This window comes from Paramormyrops kingsleyae, chromosome 8, assembly GCF_048594095.1.
Source record: "Paramormyrops kingsleyae isolate MSU_618 chromosome 8, PKINGS_0.4, whole genome shotgun sequence".
Lineage (NCBI taxonomy): Eukaryota > Metazoa > Chordata > Actinopteri > Osteoglossiformes > Mormyridae > Paramormyrops > Paramormyrops kingsleyae.
This window is the reverse complement of record NC_132804.1, coordinates 39,773,219-39,799,374: the sequence shown is the minus strand read 5'-3', so window position 1 is coordinate 39,799,374 and position 26,156 is coordinate 39,773,219. Positions and strand designations below refer to the sequence as shown.

At 41.0% G+C, this 26,156-nt stretch overlaps 1 protein-coding gene across 5 annotated transcripts in view; it reads right to left on the bottom strand.

Moving 5' to 3' along the window:
* Positions 1-1,267: 1,267 nt before the first annotated feature.
* csf1a (colony stimulating factor 1a (macrophage)) overlaps positions 1,268-26,156 on the bottom strand; it is a 129,758-nt gene continuing 104,869 nt past the window's right edge. For 2 of the 5 annotated variants that reach the window (XR_011992751.1, XR_011992750.1), the window contains 3 exons: positions 1,786-5,070; positions 1,644-1,709; positions 1,268-1,538 (listed from right to left, as the gene is read on the bottom strand). Coding sequence is in view for 2 of the 5 variants with exons in the window: in XM_072715833.1 (XP_072571934.1) it covers positions 12,937-13,125 (189 nt within the window). In the remaining 3 variants the exon portion in view is untranslated. Of the gene's footprint in view, positions 1,539-1,643; positions 1,710-1,785; positions 10,048-12,756; positions 13,126-26,156 lie in introns of those variants that run through there. The other 3 variants (XM_072715833.1, XM_072715834.1, XR_011992752.1) reach the window with 2 other exon arrangements.

Genomic DNA, 26,156 nt, shown 5'->3' with positions numbered 1-26,156 from the left:
GTTGAAACTCCTCCTGACAGGAGATTCCGCCAGACGTTCACAGCAGACCCTCACTATACGCTTGGGCCTGCCAGGTCTGACCGGCTTCCTCCCCCACCAGCGGAGCCAACACACCACCAGGTAGTGATCAGTTGACAGCTCCGCCCCTCTCTTCACCCGAGTGTCCAAGACATGCGGCCGCAAGTCCGATGACACGACTACAAAGTCGATCATTGAACTGCGGCCTAGGGTGTCCCGATGCCAAGTGCACATATGAACACCCTTATGCCTGAACATGGTGTTCATTATGGACAATCCATGACGTGCACAGAATTCCAACAACAAAACACCGCTCGGGTTCAGATCGGGGGAGCCGTTCCTCCCAATCACGCCACTCCAGGTCTCATTGTCATTGCCCACTTGGGCATTGAAGTCCCCCAGTAGAACAAGAGAGTCCCCAGGAGGAGTGCTCTCCAACACCCCTTCCAAGGACTCCAAAAAGGGTGGGTATAATCTGGACTGGTGCATAAGCACAAACAACAGTCAGGACCCGTCCCCCCACCTGAAGGCGAAGGGAGGCTACCCTCTCGTCCACTGCGGTAAACCTCAATGTACAGGCGCCCAGCCAGGGGGCAATAAGTATTCCCACCCCCGCTCGGCGCCTCTCCCCGTGAGCAACTCCAGAGTGGAAGAGGGTCCAACCCCCTTCGAGGAGACTGGTTCCAGAGCCCAAGCCGTGCGTGGAGGTGAGCCCGACTATGTCTATTTGGAACTTCACAACCTCGCACCCCAGCTCAGGCTCCTTCCCCATCAGAGAGGTGACATTCCATGTCCCTAGAGCTAGCTTCTGCAGCCGAGGATCGGACCGCCAAGGTCCCCGCCTTCGGCCACTGCCCAGCTCGCATTGCACCCAACCCCTATGGCCCCTCCTATGGGTGGTGAGCCCATTGGAGGGGGGACCCACGTGCCTTGTTCGGGCTGTGCCCGACCAGGCCCCATGAGTACAGGCTTGGCCACCAGGCGCTCGCCATCGAGCCCCACCCCCAGGCCTGGCTCCAGGGGGGGGCCCCAGTGACCCGCGTCTGGGCAAGGGAAACCGTGATTCCACTATTTTTTTCATCATAAGGGGTCTTGTGACATGCTCCATCCTACACAACATAGCCACCATCAGAAAAGAGAGGGCCCCTGAGGTGGTGGTGCAGCCTGATGATGACCTTGACCAACCCAGCAGCACAGCAGCCAGAGACCAAATTGTGGCCCGATATTTCCAGAAATGACAACACAGTCGTTTCACACAAATGTTACCTTTATTGTGAAGTAACTTTTCAGCCTGTAAGGAGTACAGAACCAAGTATTCATAAGTTGTATGCGCATAATATATGACTGACAGAGAGAGGCGGATTTGTTACCATTTGTTTTCTAAGTCTTTCTATCTGCAACTTAATTTTGGTCTTCCTGAGTTCATTAAATTCCATGTCCTGCTGGATTTTCCTCATTTTCAGTTTCCTGTATGTGATTTTCTGTTGAAGGTATCTCTTGTACAAAACACGTACGTTTTTCTGCAGATGAAAATCCAAGGACAAATGCCTTAGGATTCTCTCTGCACTGTACATGCAGTATAGCATTTTGATTCTTCTTTCCACTTTACAAAGTACTCAACTGACCTCACCATCTCCTCTTCTTGATGTGAATCGTGTTCCAGAAGGGACATGTGTGCTGGCACTGGGCTCCTGTACAGAAGTTATATCATCATTAGAACTGATTGCTCAGAATGGAGTTTGTTCAAACATTATTCAAAACATTTACCTCTTCCCCTGATGAATGGTCAGACACTGTGTCTTCATCAACTACATCACATGGGTCAATGTCTCATTGGTCAGACACAGGTTCAAGGGTTATGACATTCCCTGCAACTGACCCAGCAAAGAAAAAAAGATATATCATATTGAAACATTGAAAATTAATATATATATTGTTAATAGAAAATAACCACCCAGGGGAAAAAAAAACATATATGGAAATTGTACCACAGGTCCTCTGTGACTGCACCTATGGCACCTGCAGACCACAAATATATGCAATGGTCATCCTGTACCTGAAATGAAGTAACCGCTGCTGCATCCTGCCACTGGCTCCGACGAGGAGCTTCCCCCTTCAATTCCCTGAGACACAGGGTGATGGGCATTCTGCTGGAGAGCCAGCTCTTCAGCGGGGGTTAGGTCTGGACGGACCTCCACCAATTTTTTTTTGTCTGCCTTCTTTTTTTCCGCTTTGTCAGGAATTTTTTCTTTTTACACATCAATATACATAGATGGATACACACATCTATCTAATTATTAGAGTATGTGTATATCATTATGCATACACACACACACTTTATGAGATGTCATATTTACCAGTTTGAAGTATATTTTTGTACTTCACTTTAACTTGTTCCCCTGTCCTGATCGTGCTTATGTTTGATCTGGAATTATAATGATTAAATGATGATTCATGTGAGACATTGGACCAGTAACACTGCATTCAAGGAATATGATAATTGCCAGTAATACAATAATTGCAAACTACTCACGCATTTAATTTGTCGGCCACTTTTTGCCAGCCGTCTTATCTGGTTTGTGCCGCTTTTTGTGGTGTTTCCTTTGGTGCTAATTAAGTTTTTGAACTCCTCATATCCCTCCAGTATAAGGTCCTGCTCGCTTTGGGAGGAGAATTGTGCCCTTTCTTTCGTCATGTTGCAGGAGCCAATGAGAGACTTGCCGATCATGTTTTCTAGACTCGATGTACATAGGCTTTTCGAGCAGCGCAATCATCTCGGATGATTGGATCCAGCTAAGCTAATCTACTGTACTCGTGAAGTGCGTTTCAGGAACCAAATTAACCGGATGATTTTCACCGGCATTAATTGATCCAAGATGAAGCTTCTGATCTTCGATGATTTAAGCGACGTACGGAGAATACCCCCCTGGTGTAAATTTCATGTCAATAGATCCTTTAGAAATATATTTACTGAGAAAAATGTTGATGCGTTCAATACTTATTTTACCCGCTGTAAATTATTAAATTTATATTTTTCCCCCAGAAGAGTAGTATGTGGATCATTCCAGAAGTGAATATGCACTTTGTTTTCCATCTAATGTGAATAATATTGATGTTTCATGGATTATGGGTGCATTTTGGCAGAGAACGTTTAAAATATATGCCTCATTGTGCACAACATTATTCTGGAATACTTTAGCGCACAATGTTGCGATTTATTTCTGTGCGTTATACCTATCCAAAGTATAACTACAAATGAATGGGTGAGAAAATCAACGCATTTTGTGTTTGTCATGTTCTAAGAGTTAATCTATGTTTTTTTTTCCTGTTTTTCTTTTGGTCCTGTTTTTTTGAGCTTTCCCCCAGTGTCCTTTGTTTAATTCAATAAACACTTGTTTGTCTCTGAGCCACAAGTGGATCATCTCAGATTAAAAATGTGTGTACCATAACACTTTGCACAGTGTAAAACCACCTTTCAAGAAAGTACTAAAAGTGCAGAAGGTTAGTTTCGCTAAACTAATTTTACTCTCTTACTCTGTCATAAGAAAAATAAAACTTAGCAAGCTTTGCCAGGTTAATTATTAATCCCTTTATAGATTATCTATTATATGTTTAAAAATCAGTTTAAAGCATTCTCCGAAACATTCATAATCATTTTCATCCTTGCTGTTTAAATCATTCAAAGACGGGTTTATGTTTTCTAAATACCCCAATATTTATTACATCAAAATCACATTGCTAGGACAACTCGTTATATGTGTGCTCCCCTAGTATGTTAAACAAAATACTTGTTTTCTGAGTTTGCAACTGTTTTCAAGGTGGCGCTTATATTATGTTTCAGAGGCAGGCTACTTGCATAACCAATAGACAAAGTCTTGTCCCACCCCAAGTACCGAATTACTTTGTCACTTTTGGTACTGGTACTTGACTGGAAGTCAGTGGATAAGCGAAAACACCAAAACCACCATGCCAAAAGTATGGTATTTGGTGGGGTGGAAAAGCACCTTAAGCGTGTGGCAACGTGGTCAATAACAGGGTTACTGCAAAAAACATTCTACTGTTACTACTGCAGGCAAGTACTGCAGCCACTCAACGAGAAGTCCAGGTGGCTATGTAAATGCATGGATGCACGCATGGATGACCACAGCAGCAATAGCAGAATTGTGTTAATGAGTGAAGACCGATGTTTGGAAAATGGAATAAACACTTTTTTTTTTATTTCAGGAACCTTAAGCATCAATTTCTTCGACTGCCTAAAACGTTTGCATAGTAATGTGTATATAAATTGCTTTGCATCCAGAGCTTCTGGGATAGACTCCCCTGCGACCTAGTGTAGGACAAATGATTATAGAAAATGGTGGGCATAGAAGACCAGTGCCTCTCAAGTGAAAAAGGTTTATTGAGGAAACTCTATAAATAGGGCATCCAGTATTCCCTGTGCAAGCAGGAAGTGGCATTCTTTTCTGGGTGATCAACCTCGGATATCCACCTAAAGTACACACACAAAACTGGCTTCCCTTTTTCTTCTGCTGTGGCTTCTTTACAGATTAGGCTTTAAGCCCAGCCGGGGATGACTCCCCAGCCCCCTGATTGGGGCAATCTTTAATTGCCAGCCGTGCCCCATTGGCTCTTCTTGAAGTCGACAGTGAGGATACCGTGGTTATTGTTCACCTGCATGGTGCTGACCACTCCCTACTGGACCATAACAGCTGTCATATCACAACATACATTCTGTAACAATAAGAGCTACTTCTTTAATAGGTGAAGCACAAAACACATTGTCAGACTTGTTTTTATGAAACAGTGATGCATTACAGAAATCAGTGAATGTTCACAAATATACATGATGAGCCACAGGAAATGATCTATCTTGTGTTATCTGTTTTGCTTTACCTGTTGTTCTGTTTCACAAAGAAGGCCTCTTTCTCTTCCTCTTACAGCTGCCAATGTAACACTAGGGCAGGAGGTGCATTACTTGATAAGTTATCTGACACAGGGGTTTCATTGTCCCATTCCAATCTTGTTTGTGTGAGAATGACAGCATTGATCTTCCTGGATGCGATACAGCAAGGGAAAGACACACACACACATATATATTTACAGTGATTCCTTGGTTTGCGAGCATAATTCCGGAAACGTGCTTATAATCCAAAGCACTCGTATATCAAAGTGAATTTTCCCATAAGAAATTATGGAAACTCAGATGATTCATTCCACAACCAAAAAATATTCATATAAAAATGATTAATACAAAATATAAAGTAAAAATACATAAAACAAATTAACCCGCACTTTACCTTTGAAAAGAATCGTGGATGGTGAGAGGGAGACGAGAGAGAGGAGAAGAGGAGGGTTATTTTGTAGTATGACTTTCACTATAATGGAATCACTGCTATCTGTGTGCTCATTGGAATCTTTTTCTTTTTGTGCAACTTTAACAAGGAAACTATCCAATGACAGCTGCTTTTGTCTCCTTTTCAATTTCACAGAAATGTGGACATTGCATTGTCGTTAAACAGATTCATTGGTCCACTGCTACGGCCTTATTCGGATGACGCTTTTCTACTAAATTTTGACTATATGAGTGATGGACGCCGACTAAGAACAAGCATGGCAGACGATTACCCACAATCCTGCAGCGACAGAGAGAGAAGAACCATCGGCTCAATTGTGATCACGTAACGCTAGGCAGACAAAGCGTATACATAATACTCGTATTGCAAGACCTCACTCATTTATCAAGTTAAAATTTATTTAAAAATTGTGCTCGTCTTGCAAAACACTTGCAGACCAAGTTACTCGCAATCCAGGGTTTTACCCTATATACTGTATGTCATGGAGATCAAGATGAGATATACAAAAACTACCCAATTTTCCTATGGGATAAGTAAAGTATCACTATTCTGTTCATTAATATTGATAGTTCTTTGGATATTGTTTACTGAGCTGTATGAAGAAAATAAATTAAAGAACTCAGCTCATTGCACACAAACTTCAAATTAGGTTACATAATGTTACTTTAGTATTTCTAACTATACTATTTTTTCTGTATTGTGCTGTAAAAATTACACAAAGCAATACATAAAAATAATTTTCATCATGCATATGTATTTAACTACATTCTATAAAAATGTTATTACCTTTTCATTACAATATTTATATTGTAGGATCACACATGCACATACCACAGGGCCTAAATTCCAGGTGGCCTGAGACAAGACCGAGCCTGGTACGAGAGGCACCAAAGGGGGGTTACACACACAAACACACACACACAGATAACCAGGGAGGCTAGCACTCCAACTTTTATTGCCCAAAGATTTAGGCAAAGCAGACAAGCAGAGTGGACTTCACGGACAGGGGTCCCTCGACTTGGCACACAACCCGCTCCACATACACTCTGCCTTACATCTCACACACCCAACAGACGAACACCTTAAAGGAAATTTCATTTAAGTTTGGCTTTTGTATACCCTGTATATTGATTTACTCATGACTACTAGTCTCAATATACAGATACGTTATGTTTGTATGTGTCCTTAGACAATCTTAGTGTTTTGTGTGCCACCCATGTTCACGGAGTATCACCTATTTCACCCCTTTGCACTTGAACACATATAAATTTAAATAAATAGATAGGTATAGCTACCATTGTATGTATGTTCTCATGGTATACCAGAAGAATCTGGAAAGTGAGTGTAACCAATGTGTCCTAACTTTTAGAGAGTCTGCTTTGTTAAAAACCCCCCCTTCTCTTCCAACATTCCTTTGTGGTCCTTATCTGATCTTGGTGGACGGTTACCAAGTTTCTTTGTTTCTACCATGCTATGTTAAAAGAACTGAATTTAGGTGTATCTTATCCATTCTGGAGAAGATGAATTGGCATAAGCCACACCAAACAAAATATGTTGTTTCCAGATGTGCAACTTATATTGATATTACCACAAACTAATGGCCACGCCTATCTATGGATAAGATGTGCTGTTTGTAATATGAATATTTGATGTAATATCTGCACAAAGTGTAACATCTGTTGAGGTGCAACCCAAAACACCTGTATCCCATACTGATTTGAATGAGTCACATAGATAAAATAATTAATTGTTTAATCAATTAATGCAGATGGTATGAGGTATGTACCTGTGAAGCTGGTATGGCATATTTGGTGTCAAACTGATGGAAAATCACTCCTGATTCTAAATCTGGTCAGTGATTACCATAAAAGTGGATGTATCAAAAGTTATAACAGCTTAATGAAAATCATCAGTAAAGGGGGAATCAGTCGGGCCATAAATCCCAAAAGGACTGATACAGACCCCCTTCCGAAAGCCCGCCAAATGGATGGCCAGCCATTGGGCCAGGATTCAAATTCCTGGTCATCCCTATTCATGAACTTTAGACCATAAAAACCTGGACCTCAGCAGAAACCCTCCGGTGAAGGCCCAGCTGAACAGAGAACAGCACCCAAGACAAGGCTTCACCAGGAGAGAGAATCCAAAGGGGCTCCACTCCACTGCTTCAAACGCCACGCCTTCCTGAGTGCCATCGGCTCAGCAGCTCTGCCATCAACTGCCAAGACCCCCCCCCCTCACTCTTCAACCAAGTAAACCAACTTCCTTTCATTCTAACAACTTAAGCTGTTCTGTTAACCTGCTATAAGCCTTTGGGGTCGTGTTTCCACAAACTGTGCTTGCTTTGCAGAACAGTATTTCCCATTTCAGGTTACTCATTTAAATCCGGTCATTGCATTTTCATAATTACATTGTTTGTTTTATTCCGTTATTTCGTGTTTGTTGTTTGTGTTAGGTGTAATGTCTGTCTTATGTCAGTTGTAGTGTTAGCTAGGAATAAATGCATGTCTTTTACACAACTTTAGCCTCCGTCATTGTGTGTCTCATAATAAGTTCCTGCCTTTGTGCGATCTTGCTACACGCTCTGAACCTCAAACTCACCTGAATTATGTGCTTTTGAGTTTTGTGTATTCACCGGAGTCATATCCACAGCACATAACCCGAAAAAGAAGGTTTGGCTGTTCAAGAAGTATAATTAATTCATTAAGCAAGAAATGGTGGTTATGCCTCATTGATATTCGTAAAATTCATTTACATTATGAATCTAATTGAAATCTGCAGAAATAGTTTTAAACTAAAAATGAAAGCCTACTACACCAATATTTGGTCATTCTCATGAACATGAGAATGCTTTGGCAAAAAGTAAATGGTACAGTGAAATACAGTGTTTGAATTCTGTGCAGAGCAATTGACATTAGCTTAACTTATTTGATATATTAAAATTATGTCATTTGTAGCTCTGATTTAATGATCCCTCAACAATTTTCTCCAAATAGGTAGTACTAGGGGCATCAGGAATAGGGAGAGAGGGGGGGTGGGCATGTCCCCCCCAAAATCAGCAGACTCCCTGTCACTCTTTTTTTCCTCAGCATCTGACAGGAAAGTTGAGAGTACTGGGCCTGAACACCTCCCTCTGCAACTGGATCCTGGACTTCCTGACTCGGAGACCTCAGTCAGTCAGGATCAGTAAGAACATCTCCAGTACTACCACACTGAGCACCGGGCCCCCCCAGGCCTGTGTGCTCAGCACTCTACTGTTCACGCTGATGACCCACGACTGCAATGCACAGCTCAAACCACATCATCAAGTTTGCTGATGATACAACCGTGCTGGGTAAGATCAGTGAGAATGATGAGGTGGCATACAGAGAAGAGGTGCAATGCCTTAGCAGACAGGTATGGAAACAACAACCTGTCTCTGAATGTGACAAGGAGATGGTTTTTGACTTCAGAAGTGCATACTGTGACCACTCTCCGCTGAACATTAACAGATCCCCAGTGGAGATTGTCCAGAGTACCAAGTTCCTTGGTATTCACATTATGGAAAACCTCACGTGGACCCCCAACCCAGCTCCATTGCCAAGAAAGCCCAGCAGTGTATCTATTTCCTGCTGAGACTGAGGAGAGCGCACCTTCTCCCCCAATTCTCACCACATTCTACAGAGGTACTATAGAGAGTACACTGTGTCGCTCCATCATGGCATGGTACGAGAATTGCTCCGCTTCAGACTGCAAGACCCTACAGAGGATAGTGAGGACGGCAGGAAACATCATCGGGGTCTCTCTCCCCACTGTTGCAGACATTTACACCTCACACTGCAGCCTCGAAGCCACCAGAATTCTGAATGAGCCTACACACCCCTCCCACACCCTCTTCTCCCTCCTTCTGTCTGACAAAAGGTTCTGCAGCATACGAGCCTTCACAACAAAGATGGGAAACAGTTTGTTCCCTCAAGCCATCAGACTTATAAATCAGAACTGAATCACAAACTGTATTTCATATGCCATTTATTATATACTGCACAATCCCTGTCCTGCTGCTACTATTGTTTGTACTTTTATTTATTTGCTATGTATTGCGGTCTTGCTGCTAAAATACAGTATATGTCACAATACTGTATCTGCAATAATACTATTTATTCAAATATCCATTCAAACCAGCATGGCTACTACTATTGACTGTACTGTATGTTGTCTTGGTCTGTAAATTTCAATTGTGTATTGTGTTGTTTCTGTCCTTTTGTTCTTCTTTGTGCGCCTTGGTGCTGGAGGAACAGTGTTTCGTTGTGTATATGACTGAAATGACAAATAAACCAACTTGACTTAACTTGATTTGATGGGAGAATAGACCCCAAAATACATATCTAGCCTAAGGGTGCATAAAAGCGAAAGGGTTTTAAATAGTTGAATTTTTACATATTAAAGTTGATCTATTTAACATTTTCTTGTTCTGTTGGAGAAAATATTCTCTGATCCTTTAATGAATCTAGTAATTCACTAATCTGTGACTTTGGAACCATGAAAGTATGTGATTATGTGATGGTTTATTCATATATCAAAATTGCATGTACTTATATATTCATATGCAAGTATGTAATAACAAAAAAAGAATGTTGAATATTTTCTGTAATTTATAGTCGTTGTGTCGCCATCCTCCATGGTGCCATCTTCAAGCCACCTTCAATGTAAACCAATAACAATAAAGTAAATAAACCAAAAAATAATATGCTCATGGTAATTATGCATTGTTTAATAATGCTGTAGTTTTTCATTGATCCAGCTATTTACAAGTAGAAAATAATGGACAGTTATTCTGACTATATATATATATATATATATATATATATATATATATATATATATATATATATATATATATATATATATATAATAAGCAAATAATGTATCCATTCAATCTTAAAACATTGTCTCTATCACTCAGTTCCAGATACAGAAGCTAAAATACTGACTTCAATATTAAGAAGCTTAAATATATGTGGAGAGGAACTTAGGTCACAAGTCTTGTTTACAGTTGGTTAAAAAAGTTGCTGCTTATCTACTTATTGGTAGTAAAAAGAGAGATCATAGGTATCATATCTCCCCTCTCTTCATTGACGTCTGGTGGGATTCAGGATTAGGTAAAAAAAAATTTACTAATGGGTTAGCCCCGTCAAACACTGCACAGTTACTTCTCTTTTGAACTAGCTCTAGATCACTGCTGTCTCCCAGTCAGTTCCTTTTAGCCAATCCAAGCATCCATTTATAGACTAGGGGGTTGATTCTCCCATGCACTTAAGTCAAAAAAGCATGTAGTTGCGTATTTTGTTAACTTAAGCGTATTCTCCCTTCAACTTAAGTCTGGAGATTAAGTGCACTTAAGTGGGTGGAGAAACAAAAGAGTAAAAAAAATAAGTTCAAAGGAAGTTGTGTGTCTGTGCAATCCTGGCTACAGTGCATATACTTGAGCTCCTGCAAGAGTGGAGCAGGCAGTGATGCTCTCATCTTCATATACTTCAACTGACTAACATGGAATGCAATGCATCTTTTGGATGGATCTTGAAACTCTCCGTTTTAAATTCCGAGTCATCCTACATTTTTGTACACTTATATACACTTTCTTGCACTGCACCCACCAGGCCTGGAATCCCCAGTGGAAAAACCTAGCTAGGACAGTCACCAATTTGGTAACCATTTTATGCTTAATGGGGTAGTGTGTGGACTTTTAGTAGTAGTGATTAGCAACTGGCTTGGAATAAGACATTGCAGCCTACATTGCAATTTATTACATTATTATTTTATTAGTAATGCATTCTAAACTTTCCGTCCATGCTACTACTAACACTAATATTTATACCATATTTATCTATTAGGTGTTTTTGCTTATTTATAGAATTATTCAGAAAATATAGAAGAAAAGCAGAACGATTCGAAAGAGGCACATGGGACTGTCTCCAGGTGGGCCCACCACCCGCAAGGGGAATGTCAGGGGTTCGGTGCATTGTGGATCGGGAGGCGGCCAAGGGAGGCTCTGGCGGTCCGATCCCCAGCTGACAAAACTGGCTTTCGGGACATGGAATGTGACCTCTCTGGTGGGGAAGGAGCCTGAGCTTGTGCGTGAGATTGAGAGATATCTACTAGATATAGTCGGGCTCACCTCACCGCATAGCGTGGGTTCTGGAACCAATCTCCTGGAGAGGGGCTGGATGCTCTTTTCTTCTGGAGTTGCGGCAGGTGAGCGACGCCGGGCTGGGGTGGGGCTACTGGTGGCCCCACAGCTTGGTGCATTAACAACGGAGTTTACCCTGGTGAACAAGAGGGCTGTCTCCCTGCGCCTTTGGGCCGGGGATAGGTCTCTGACTGTCATCTGCGCTTATGTGCCGAATGACGGTTCAGAGTACCCGGCCTTCTTGGATTCCCTTAGTGGTATGCTGGTTAGCGCACCACAAGGGGATTCCATTGTTTTGCTGGGGTACTTCAACGCTCACCTGGGCAATGACAGTGTGACCTGGAGGGGGGTGATTAGGAGGAACGGCCTCCCTGATCTGAACTCGAGTGGTGTTCTGTTATTGGACTTTTGTGCAATGCATGGTTTGTCCATAACGAACACCATGTTCGAGCATAAGGGTGTCCATAAGTGGACATGGTACGAACATGCCCAGGGCTACAGGTCGATGATCGATTTCATAATCATATCATCTGATCTGTGGCCTTCCGTCTTGGACACTCGGGTAAAGAGAGGGGCAGAGCTGTCAACTGATCACCACCTGGTGGTGAGTTGGCTCAGGTGTTGGGGGAGGAAGCCGGTCAGACCTGGTAGGCCCAAGCGCATAGTGAGGGTCTGCTAGGACGTCTGGCAGAGGCTCCTGTTCTCTGGAGCTTTAACTCGCACCTCTGGCAGAATTCCAACTGCATAGCAGGGGAGGTTGGGGACATTGAGTCTGAATGTTCTGGACCTCCATTGTGGAAGCGGCCATACTGAACTGTGGCTGCAGGGTGGTCGGTGCCAGTCGTGGCGGTAACCCTCGTACCCGATGGTGGACACCAGAGGTGAGGAGGGTTGTCAAGCTGAAGAAGGAGGCTTACCGGGAATTATTAGCCCGGGGATCTCCGGAGGCAGCTGACGGGTCCTGGCAGGCCAGGCGGAACGCGGCTCGGGCGGTCGCAGAAGCAAAAACCCAGGCGTGGGAGCAGTTCGGTGAGGCCATGGAAAGTGACTTTCGGTCGGCCTCAAAAAGGTTCTGGGAAACCATCCGGAATATCAGGAGGGGGAAGAAGCTCCAGGTTCCTACTATTTATAGTGGGGACATTCAATTCAATTCAATTCAATTTTATTTATATTGCGCATTATGACAACATTACATTGTCTCAATACGCTGTACATTTCTGCCTCGTAAGGACCCCCCATTGAGTAAGCCAAAGGCAACGGTGGCAAGGAAAAACTCCCTAAGAGGAAGAAACCTTGGGAGGAACCAGACCCAAAGGGGGAGCCCATCCTCCAGGGGCCGGCAGATGAGTCAAACAAACAAGATGATATGACTAAGCTAATACAGGGGTTCAAATATAAGTCTCAATGCAGTGGCCGACCGGTGCAGGCACGGGGTGCTTGATGCACGATGGCAGGATTAATAGAGGCACAGTCGCATCGAAGGATGGCGAGGCATCGCGTTGAGCCAAGGGCAGGCAGGTTGGAGGGTAGTTGCCGGAGGTGGAGGTAGTTGTCTTGCAGGCAGCAGAGGCATAAATTCAGCAGAGGCACCTGGAGGTGGAAGGAATACTTTGAGAACCTCCTCAACCCTGCCTCAGATACATCTACGTACACTGCCTTTGAGACATCTGAGGGCACAGAGCCCGAGGGTGCTGGTGGGGGCTGGCTCATCACTGGGGCTGAGGTGGCCAGGGTGGTTAAAGAGTTACGTGGTGGCCGGGCCCCGGGGGTGGACAAGATCCGCCCGGAGTACCTAAAGGCTCTGGATGTTGTGGGGCTGTCGTGGCTGACACGCCTTCTCAACAGCATGTGGAGGTCAGGGACAGTGCCGCTGGATTGGCAGACCAGGGTGGTGGTCCCCTTATTTAAGAAAGGGGACCGGAGGGTGTGTTCCAACTACAGGGGGATCACACTTCTCAGCCTTCCTGGGAAAGTCTATTCCAGGGTACTGGAGAGGAGGGTGAGATCGATAGTCGAATCTCAGATTCAGGAAGAACAATGCGGTTTTTGTCTTAGCCGTGGAACACTGGACCAGCTGAGATTTCTGGGATTGCTTTAGAGGCTGCTGGGATTGCTGCACTGTGCGGGAGTGGTGTAGATGCTGTGTGCACTTGTGTTGTGCACCTGTGGAAACGGTTGACTGGAATTATCTGGAAGTATATTTGAGTGTTTGTGTGCCAGTACGGTTACGTGGGTGGTTGTTGTTTCATTTTTAACTTTTATTTTTATTTTTTTCTCGGTCTATGTGAGTACTTGTCTGTCCTTGTTAATTGACAGCGCGAGTGTTATCGATAGCTGCAGGTGTTGCGCGAGCGGCGTTTCTGTCTGCGTACCTTCGCATCAAACACCCACGGGGTAATATTATCTAACGCTGGTAACATTAACTCGGAAAGGACAGTTGCTTCTGAGCTTTGCTCAGTCACCAGTCGGGGCCAGGAGGACATTTTCCACTTTTTTTCCCACTTCGGCAGTAACCTGCTTTGAGAGGGTTTTTTGTGGTTTTTCGGCCTCCCTAGAGCAACTTCGCTTTAGTTTAGCTAAACGTGGTTCAGCAGGAAGTTAGTCTCAGCTAAGTAATTGTTAATTTGGTTATTTGAAAAGTTTAATTTAAAGGTTGTTATAGCTGACGCTATAACAGGTAATCCATGCAGGGAGCAGAAATATAAAGTACAGATATTTTATGGGTTCCACTGAAATAAAGGTAGCTGATTACGAGAAAGATCTCGGTGTGAATGTTGATGCTTCCATGTCCCACCATAACGTAGTACAAGCTGAATCCTTGGGTTCCTTTAAATCAGAGCTAGATAAGATTTTAACAATTCTGAGCTATTAGATAAGTTCTCCCCAAGCGAACTCGATGGGCCGAATGGCCTCCTCTCGTTTGTACAATTCTTATGTTCTCCCCAGTGTGGGGAAGCAATAAAAAAGGTCAATCTCATCTGCTAGGGATCTCCAGTGTGCTCTGGGGTGGTTTGCAGTCGGGTGCCAAGCGGCGGGGATGAGTATTAGCACCTCCAAGTCCGAGACCATGGTTCTCAGCTGGAAATGGGTGGATTGCCATCTTCAGGTCAGGGAAGAGGTACTGCCTCAAGTGGAGCAGTTCAAGTATCTCGGGATCTTGTGAGGGTAGGCAAGATCGGGAGCTGGACAGACAAATCGGAGCGGCGTCTACAGTTTTGCAGGCGCTTAACCGGTTCGTCGTGGCTGAGAAAGAACTTAGCCGGAAAGCAAACCTCTCGATCTATTGGTCCATCTTCGTCCCTACCCTCACCTATGGTCATGACCAGGGGCTAATGACCGAAAGAATGAGATTGCGAATGCAGGCGGCCGAAATGAGGTTTTTCTGCAGGGTGTCTGGGGTCTCCCTTAAGGATAGGTTGAGAAGTTTGGATATCCGGGAGGGTCTCAGAGTAGAACCGCTGCTTCTCCACATCGAAAGGAGCCAGTTGAGGTGGTTTGGACATCTGGTGCAGATGCCTCCTGGGCGGCTACCCAGAGAGGTTTTCCGTGCATTTCCTACAGGGAGGAGGCCTCGGGGCAGACCCAGGACACGCTGGAGGGATTATATCTCTCGGCTGGCCTGGGAACGCCTCTGCGTCCTCCCCGAGGAGCTGGTAGAGATAGCTGGGGAGAGGGAGGTCTGGGTATCTCTCCTGAAGCTGCTCCCCAGTGACCCGAACCCCGAACAAGCGGTAGGTAATGGAGGGATAGATGGATGTCGATTTTGCCTCTGTTGTAGTTAATTGGTTTAGGAGTAAAACAATTAAAATTACAAAACAATTGAAGAAATGAATGTATATCTTCTTATACTGTACTAAAATATTGTCTATTGGGTTATGTGTAGTAAAGTTGAAAGCTTTAAAACATTTTATCTAGTTTTGTGTTATTTAATCTTTAACCTGCAATGGTAGTGCTTGGGGAAAACTGTTGAGAGATTATTAAATTAGAGCAACAAGTTACGTTACCTAATAAGTTAAGGTGATGTCTGTTACACTGCACACTGTATTTCACTTTGACATTTGATTTTTTTTGTTCAAGTGTCCTCATGTTTGTGAGAATGACCAAATATAAGTGTAGTAGGTTACCGCCATATTCATTTTCAAAATAAAAAGATTTCTGCGGATTTCAGTTAGATTCACAATGTGAATGAATATTGAATATATTCAATGTTTTGCTTGCTGCCAAATTCATCACGGGCGTAACCCCCTTTTCTTGTTTAATGAATTGGTTATGCTGCTTGCATGGCTACACCTTATTTTTCATGTTAAGTGCAGTGAGTGTGTCGAGGGGAGAGTACGCTTATTTCAAAAGCACATAACTTTTCAAGTGCATTTTTGACTTAATGGAAAAATCAACCCCTATGTGCTCCAACCCTGTGGTTTGAACTACCAAAGCACATCAAATAGGCACCATTGATAGCAATCAATTGTATAGATTCAAAACATAATTGAAAATATAGTTTTACTCAATAGCATTTTAATAGTACCTAAATGTAAAATGTACCTATTTATTTATTTATATTTTTGGGTTTAATTGTGTTTGTTGGTATTCTGTAAACTACTTTGGTTGTCATGAAGTGTTATTAAATGTAATTCATAAATAACTGATTGACTGATTGATAGATTAGTTGATGTTTGATTAATTGACTGATTTTTTTATTGAAATAAGGGAAGCAGCTCAACATTTCATCAGAACACATTATAGCCTAATCTGCAAATGGACAAAAGATTGTTTGCCAGGCCTGCAAGCTAACAGCAAAAGATGTTCAATGGAAGTATTAAAGATTATCCTTTTGTTCATTATTATGTACCCTGTGCTCTATTTAAATCCAATACTGACCCACCAATAAGTATTTGAAAAATAATAATTGCTTTTCTGACAAATGTATCTTGTGGATTGAGTTTTTTTAATCTGTCCTTCAGTTATCACTGCTTTAAGTTGCATAGGCTTGTATGTTAACTGGGTTGGAAGGAAATCATATGAACTAAATTTCACATATTTGGGTCCAAACACCATGTAATTTAAGACATAAAAATGGTGCATTCTGCAGTAGCTTTTCATGGCATGCCATTCCATCATGATTGTCTTTAAATAGCCCTTCATTTTAGTCCAACCAAAACAACCCAAAAGAACCATAGATTTCTCAACTGCTACAGAGAAGTTAGGAAGGCATGTTCTGTGATTTCCAGCTGAAACGTTAACTAAATCTCATATTTGTTAAGTTGATATCAAATCAAATAGTGGCTATTTTGAGGAATCCATGAATGAGAGAATATTTTAACACTGTTTTGACTATATTTTTAGTTTTCTATAATTCTTTCTTTTTTACAGAAAAATACATGAAATATTACTACTTCCTTTGTCTAGCAGGTATACTCAAACTTATTACTGGTATTTTATGTGTCACATCTTGCCTGTCATGTCTGCCTGACCCTCTTATCTCCTTCCTGATGTGCTTCTAATGAACCACGCGTGTTACTTGTTGTACCCTCATTAGTCTTCTCATCAGCCCCTGTCCAGTCATTAATGTTGTTCTTCCTGTTGTCTGTGCCCTACCCTGTGCTAGTCTTCTTGTTTTGACCCCCCTTGGTCTCTTTTTTTTCCATGCTCCTGTTTGTTTGCTTCACGCCTGCCCTTACCTTTCCATTTCATGACAGTATATAAATATGTGGTTTATGTAAATAAATATGCAATACCTCTTTAAACAAAATATTTACTGTTAGACAAGGTCTTCTCGTCTTCATTCCCATTTGAAAACCTAATATGGAGTCATAGGAGTGCCATAAAAAATAATAAATTTATAAAAGAATAAGGAAATAAATAGTAAAAAGTGAAGGGGTCACTTTTGAATTTTGGTTACCTGTGGTGTCTTAATGTGAATATGTTTTGTACTCTGTTTGAATGCAATTATTGGTGGTGATGGCTTGAAGTGAGGCTGTAAAAAATTTTTGTATCTTTGAGTGGTTTGGCCTGTAGCTCAAAAGAAGCTGTAGTTTGCTAATTCAAAGTTGTAGTATGATTTTTATTATTACTATTATTATTATTTTTTGTTTGGTTTTTTGCCCTAACTGTGCAAAGCAGATAAAGTTATACTTTATTTTTGGCACGACTACAGGTCTGCGGAATGTTTTTTATGCGTCTGCACGTCTGGGTGTTCACATCCCCTTAATGAGGTGGGGGCCTGTCCAGCCACCCCCCCCCCCTTTTTTTCCCACATAAATATTGAAGAAAGTGAAATAAATACAAATAAAATGATAAGGAAAAGAAATAAAAAATAAAGGAATAATTAAATTAATGCTTTTCTTTATTGCTTTTAATATTGTTGCGTTGCTTTTCATTTAACCGTATTGTTTTTCATTTTACCGGATTGCTTTTAATAAAGGGACAAGCTGTCAATCAACTGGCTTTGATCACGCCTTCCTGCCCAGGCTGAGTAGTCAGTTCCAGCACACATGAATACTACTTTTGTAGAATCCATGTACCATTCGTTCATTCCTTTTCTACGGAGACCCGGAAGGGACATGGAGGGGGAAAAAAATTGGTTGTTAAAAAAAGAAATGAAAAGCATGCCCTTTTGTGAGATCCTGCAAAGGTGAGATGGACTTTTACGAAATCTTGTCATTCCATTACCATTAATAACTGTGCAGTATCCGTTTAAAGTACAAAAGATAGATTTTATTTATGGACTACTAAGTATGAATCTAAATAATGCAGACATGCCCTGTAAAGCGTGCTTCAAATATTAAACTTTGGGGGACAATGCGCACCAAATATATATACATATTTTTAAAAAATTTTTTACTTTACTTTTATTATCCTGCTTTACCTTGCAGTAACCCATCCGCTTCTGACTAGCTACCTGAGGCTGCATGCACAGAAAACATGATGGGAAAAAGAAAGGCATTTTCTCTGTGACAAATATAGACCCATTTAAGCTTATGATAAACTAACAAAAACAAGCAGCACAACTACAACAATATATATTTTATGTACAGTACTGTACTGTATTATAGTATATTTGAATTATACACTGTTAAGCAAATTACAATACTGTAATTTGAAAAGCATTTGAAACCACTATACTGTATTCTGAAAGAATCATTACAATTCAGTAAATAACGATGCTGTCCATTTTATTACCTTATATTCATCTAATAAATATAGTAAGTGTCAATTAGATGGTAATCTGCCTAAGACATAAAGAATTTTAAAAAATGGCTATCGATCCCCCCACATATATAGTGATCAATTTCACCCAGACAGACATAATTAAGTCTAATAGAAGTGGTTTCCACTGTAAATCATTTTGTTAGCTAGTTATTTGTTAGTTATTAGGGGATCGATAGCGATCAAAGCCAGTGGACACAGGCTTTTATTTATACCTTACTTTACTTATAAGATCTGTTACATATGTTTATGATCTTTATTAGATCTGTCCAGCAGATGGATCTTTCTTTTTCCACAGAATAAAAAACAATGTAATGTGATCCCACTAATAAGCGCTGGAAAATTTCATATAGACTAAAGTTTACTAGTTATAGATCGAATTTTCCAATGCAGAAATATGGAGACACAAGCAAAAATTTTATTTATTGATGCATCAAAAATTAGGGCTGGTCCGAATACCATTTTTTGAGCTTCGAGTATTCTGTAGTGATCAACATCGAATATTCGAAGCTTCGGTGGGAGGGGGCTGAATATATTCTTATCTCTAATAAAGGCAGGAATCTCTGTGTGTGTGTCTGTCTGTTGCATTTTTATGTCGAGAACCGTTCATCCAACTGCTGCGGACGCAAGGGAGTGCAAAGTCGCATTTTTGTGTAATATGGATACAGGCAAGTCGCGACACTTTCAGAATGAATAAAATTTTAATAAATGACAGAACAGCACGAGCCGAAAGCCGGGCGCTACATGCGAATGCGTAGCAATGAATTTAATAAATAAAGAACACGGCAGCAGCATACTTTCAATAAAATCACACATTTTAATTAACGAACAGTTTAAATAAAATTAAATGAATCCCCTTATAGAATAAAAACAGAAAACAACTTGTACTGTAGTGGTAGCCCAGCAAACAGCAAGTCGTCCTTAGGTCGTCCATAGGACGTCCTCTTTTGGTCCGGATCTTGTCCTCAAAGGACGTCCTTAGGATATCCTGATGGAAAGTTTTTTTTACGTCCTTAGGATGACTTTTAGGGACGTCCTAAGGACGTCTAGAGGACCAGTTATGGACCTTTTAAGGACATTTTCAGGACCAGTTATGGACATTCCGAGAACATATTATGGACTTTCCGGGAACATTTTAAGGACATATTGTGTGAACATATTATGGGCATTAAGCCCACGTAAATCCCTTTTTCTGAATAATTTATATTTGACATTTTACCAGTAATACTAGGGAAATAAACAAGGGACAGCCTGAGGATGTCCTTTGGAGGGCCAGCTCAATGTCCTTTATTGGGTACATTCTTAGGATGACCATGTTACTGACGTGCTGCTGTGGCCAACAGGTTACCCCATACTGTGGTCTGTGTGGATCCCAATGTCTCAGTGCAGTGATGGGGACACTGTACCGTAAAGTGTTGCCGTCCTTCAGATAGACATAAAACCGAGGTCCTGACTGTCCCAGGTTATAAAAGATCCCTGGGCATCTTTCCAAACAGTAGGGTTGGTACCCTGATGTTCTGGCTAAAATTGCCCACTGTTGCCTTATCAAATGTTACCTAAGGTGGCTTATCAAATCTGGCCTCCTAATCATCCCATTTATCTAACTGGTAAATTCTCTCCTGCTCCTTCACCACCTTAGCTACTGTGTGGTGAGCGTAATGGGGCAGAATGGCTGATGTCACATCATCCAGGTGGGTGCTACACAGTGGAGGTGGCTGAAGTGGCTCCCTATTGCATCTATAAAGCACTTTGGGTGTCTATAGTTCTATATAATGTAACTTTCATTCATTCTTCCATGAAAAGTAATGAAATCCTTCAAAAACAATTCATTATGACAGCTTGCTGGAATAGCATTTAAATAGATATAATTTTGTCTTAAGTATTTCTCTGTTTATTAATGTTCCATTAGGATGTCCAGAGGACAGCCACAGGATATCCTTCAGCTTTGACCTTCTTTGAATTTTTTTTTAAAAATTCGTTGAAATATATATTTTTATTGTAAGAACATTAGAAATTTTCTTTAAGTTTCTAATTTAACAAATGGCATTAAGAAAAATACAACATAAATATTAAGACAACACATTTTAAAGGTCTTCTTGTGAACATTTCATTCTGAGTCATCAGTATCGATGGCCGGATATTGCTTCCTTACTTCAGAACCTGTGCCCTGTAACAAAAGAATTTATGGAATGTTTGATCCCAATCCATTGATTACTTCATTACTGCTAATTAAAACTGTCAGCACAGGCGATAGATATCTCCTCAACTCTTCCTAGAAAATTCATAGCAATACCGTTAGCTCGTTCTGACAGGAATTTTAAATGTTGATTTAATCGGTTTAATACCAATGACACTAAAAAATAATGTAGGATTACGCCTAAATGTGTTTCACCCCATCGTATTTTATCACTTTATACACGTTAATATGATACTTAGAGGATTTTATTAAAGTTTTATGCACAAAGAAGAGTGTCGCGTCTTACCCGTGACAGTGCTTTGAACTGCGCGTGAGGGTGAGCGAGGGAGCGCGAGCCGCAAAAAGCGTCTCCATGGCATCAAGTACAAAAACGCAGCTGGCCTAAGTTTGAATCTGACTGCAATTCACTAGCATGTAGCATGCAATTCACTCGACAGCCATGCATATCCAGTCAGTTTTTATATATTTATAAATACCGTTCCTGCGGGCTGTCATAATAAATTGTTTCTGAAAGATTTCTTTATTTTTCATAGTGGCACAGAAGAACGGGCTTCACTGCTATAGTTCTATAATTGTTAGAGAGCTAGACCACAAAAAAAAAAGAATAAATCAAGTTAATAAACCGTTACATAAAACCGTGCGACCTCTTTTTGTTACTATATTTTTCATAGTAACACGGACTTCCTTGGGTCATCCTTAGGACGTCCTCAAAGGACGAGTTTTGGACATCCTGATGGAACATTAATATAAGATACTTTTACTTCAGATAAAATTATTTATTTAAAATGCTATTCTGGAAGCTGTCACAACAACTTGCTTTTGAATGATTTCTTTAATTGTTCATAGTAACACGGTCGTCCTTAGGTCGTCCTCAGGATGTCCTCTTTTGGTCCGGAAATCGTCCTCAAAGGACGAGTTCTGGACATCCTGATGGAACATTTATCTGAAGTACTTCCTTTTATTTATTTAAAATGCTATTCCTGGAAGCTGTCACAATAACTTGCTTTTGAAGGATTTCTTTATTGTTCATAGTAACACGGTCGTCCTTAGGTCGTCCTCAGGATGTCCTCTTTTGGTCCGGAAATCGTCCTCAAAGGACGAGTTCTGGACATCCTGATGGAACATTAATAAAAGGAAGTACTTCAGATAAAATTATTTATTTAAAATGCTATTCCTGGAAACTGTCACAACAACTTGCTTTTGAAGGATTTCTTTAGTGTTCATAATAACACGGTCGTCCTAAGGACGTCCTTAGGACATCCCCAAAAAAAGGGACGTATTGCGGACGACCTAAGGACGTCCTCTGGATGTCCCTTGTTTGCTGGGAGGCCAGTTTCAAATCGCATATTTGACACACTGCCTTTGTTTTGTCTTCAGTCAATTTAAAGTGCTCCCACACAACTGAGGTCTTCGGCATTTTTGTCTTCTCTCTGAGATAAAGTAAATCCATGGGCGTAAATCCCGGGGGGGACGGAGGGGACATGTCCCCCCCTATCCGAGGGTTGTCCCCGCAAAAAAATATATAAAAAAAAAAAATCGCACTATCTATTGTGAAAAATATATGTATGTATACCTAAAATAATTGTGTAAGTAGAAAAAAAAACAAACGCAAAAAATGCATTTAGAAACAGTTGAGTTCCCTCTCCCCTTCCTCACAGTGGTTTGGCTAACTGCCTGCTTTCCCAGGTCATCTCACCTACTCTACACACACGAATCAGGTGTGTGGCTGCGGCTCAATTAATGTTGAACTCCAGTAAGTATGGTATTTTATTCACTTTAAATAAAGCGATTCTCTTTAATGTAGTTGATGCAGACTCATTCATAAATTAGTTGCGGCAAAAATGCTGATTACCGATGTCATTTTCCACGAATCTGCTATATTAGTGATTAAAATATTACTTATCTAGTTAACGTTAGCTTGTTTACAAGGGTGAGGGTAAAATGCGGACCGTTTACAAACAGCGGATTCCGTGTTTATAAACAGACGTGCCGCAAAAGACGCACGCCGCGTAGACAGATCACGTGGCATAGAAAGAAACCCATACGACGTTACCTAATCACGGGGCGCGTTCGAGGTGTGTCTGCAGCTGACGTGACGTGGAGCGTGATCTGCCGTCGGCTGCAGGGGTGGAGTATACGCTGGATGTAAACATAGGGGTATTCGAGGAGCTCAGCAAGGCGCAGCAGCTGCGCGTTCAGCCAGTGCAATTTTGTCATCCATATTACAGAGTACAATACGATTGTCCGAAATCCTTATTGTTGTTAATGTTTAACAATTATTTTATTGTTGGTTTTTTTGAAAAAAAAAAATTTGAAAATGTTCTATATATCATTTGTTGAGCGTTCTCTAGTCGCGTATAATTTGCATTTGGACGTCCAGCTACTGTACCATGAACGTCACAGTTTGTGGGTGCCTGTTCTGGATGAGTAAAATAAATTGTAATAAATCAATAAATAAAAATGTTTCTTTCACCAAAAAAGTGTATTCTTAAGTATTTTTGTAGATCTCATATCGAAACACTATCAAACTATATATTCATGTTGTCTGGTTTCATTTCTCGTATAAGTAAGGCTACTGTACACCTTGCAAACACTCATGTGAAATATCTACACAATTACAAAAACGTCACATTGGTTGACACTGTACAAGTCATTATATCAGAATTACAGTTTTTTCTGATTGCTTAAACCCTAACTGTGATTCTTATAGCACAATTTCTAAAACTATTACAGTTTTTTCTGATTGCTTAAGCACATTTTTTGTAACTATTGGCTATTTTTGCAAAACTCTACACACAAATAAGAAAACCTTTCACCCAATTATCAAAACATTGTAGTTCTCTTGCAAAAGCGAACACAGCTAGATGAACTCTTCACACCTTCGTAAAAATGGTGTTTTCGTATCAAACAGTACACACAAGCCATCATCTACTAAGCACACAATGCGCCAACTGCACACTGATGGTATGAATACAAAACACATCTGGCTTTTGCTTTCTCTGTGTACAGATGTCAATTTGAGGTCATACTTTTGTCATAGTGTCATGTAAACATACAAGGATCCAAACTTCAAGTATTGGTGTTTATTCACACTCATCAAAACCAAGACAAAGTCAGAACACAAAATAGTAATTTCACAAAAAAAAAAAGGAAAAAAAAGGACAATCAGCCTACATCATGTCGTCTTTCTGGGTCCGGCCACAAAATTTCGTCCACATCGCATGCGATATCCTCCAGTCCAAGGCACCGGGGGAAATATCTCCTTGAATGCCGTATCCAGGCCTGACATGATGCCTGGTCAATATCTCCACATGCCTCCTCCATTGCCTGTAAAAGGGCTACCTGTTGATGAGGATGACGGTCGTACACTTTCCAGCGCCAGGCAGAGAAGAACTCCTCTCCCTCGGCCTCCTCGGCCTCCTCTGATTCTCACTCTTCTCACTCTTACTGCTCCTTCCATTGTACTCCACATAGACAGCTTACCTGTGGCTTATTTATAGTGCTTAGGCTGATTGCAAAGTGAACTAATTCTCTAAAACAGTTTTCACATGTGAAAGTGTGCCAGACAGTTGGCAAAATAGTGTTAATGATAGCCATACATGTGTATAATTTTGCTAGGAGTGTGTTGGAAATTTGGTAATTGAGTGTAAGCAGTGAGTTGTGCCTACAGTTTTGCAAAGTTTGTGTTACAAAATTGCAAACTGAGTGCAAAGCAGTGTATGTGCTTTTAGTTTTGCAAACTCAGTGAGTGGTTTTGCTATAAGTATTAATAGTTTTAGAAATTGTGCTATAAGAATCACAGTTAGGGTTTAAGCAATCAGAAAAAACTGTAATACTTATAGCAAAACCACTCACTGAGTTTGCAAAACTAAAAACACAAACACTGCTTTGCACTCAGTTTGCAATTTTGTAACACACACTTTGCAAAACTGTAGGCACGACTCACTGCTTACACTCAATTACCAAATTTCCAACACACTCCTAGCAAAATTATACACATGTATGGCTATCATTAACACTATTTTGCCAACTGTCTGGCACACTTTCACATGTGAAAACTGTTTTAGAGAATTAGTTCACTTTGCAATCAGCCTAAGCACTATAAATAAGCCACAGGTAAGCTGTCTATGTGGAGTACAATGGAAGGAGCAAGAAGAGTGAGAATCAGAGGAGGCCGAGGGAGAGTTCTTCTCTGTCTGGCGCTGGAAAGTGTATGACCGTCATCTTCATCAACAGGTAGCCCTTTTACAGGCAATGGAGGAGGCATGTGGAGATATTGACCAGGCATCATGTCAGGCCTGGATACGGCATTCAAGGAGATATTTCCCCCGGTGCCTTGGACTGGAGGATATCGCATGCGATGTGGACGAAATTTTGTGGCCGGACCCAGAAAGACGACATGATGCAGGCTGATTGTCTTTTTTTTTCCTTTTTTTTTGTGAAATTACTATTTTGTGTTCTGACTTTGTCTTGGTTTTGATGAGTGTGAATAAACACCAATACTTGAAGTTTGGATCCTTGTATGTTTACATGACACTATGACAAAAGTATGACCTCAAATTGACATCTGTACACAGAGAAAGCAAAAGCCAGATGTGTTTTGTATTCATACCATCAGTGTGCAGTTAGCGCATTGTGTGCTTAGTAGATGATGGCTTGTGTGTACTGTTTGATACGAAAACACCATTTTTACGAAGGTGTGAAGAGTTCATCTAGCTGTGTTCGCTTTTGCAAGAGAACTACAATGTTTTGATAATTGGGTGAAAGGTTTTCTTATTTGTGTGTAGAGTTTTGCAAAAATAGCCAATAGTTACAAAAAATGTGCTTAAGCAATCAGAAAAAACTGTAATACAAGGAAGAAAAATAAAATTGCAAAGCAGATCTGTTACATTTAAACATGGAAGTAGCATGTAGAAATAAGTCCCTCAGGCTTGGCATATAGTAGTGGAAAAGGCTAAATTTGTATTTCACGAAAACATTTAAAAGAGTTTGGGGCAGCATTTGTAATTATCCATTTTGTCCTATACACTGTAACAATAGGGAAGCTGCCCTGCATAATCTATAAGTCCACAGAAGTGGCATGTAGAAATGAGGCCCCAGAACATGTGATATATTGCCAGGAAGGTCGGAATTTGTACTTTACAAAAATTTTAGATTGAAGATTCAAAAGGTTTATTCGTCATGTACACAGTTGTACACACACAACATGTAGTGGAAT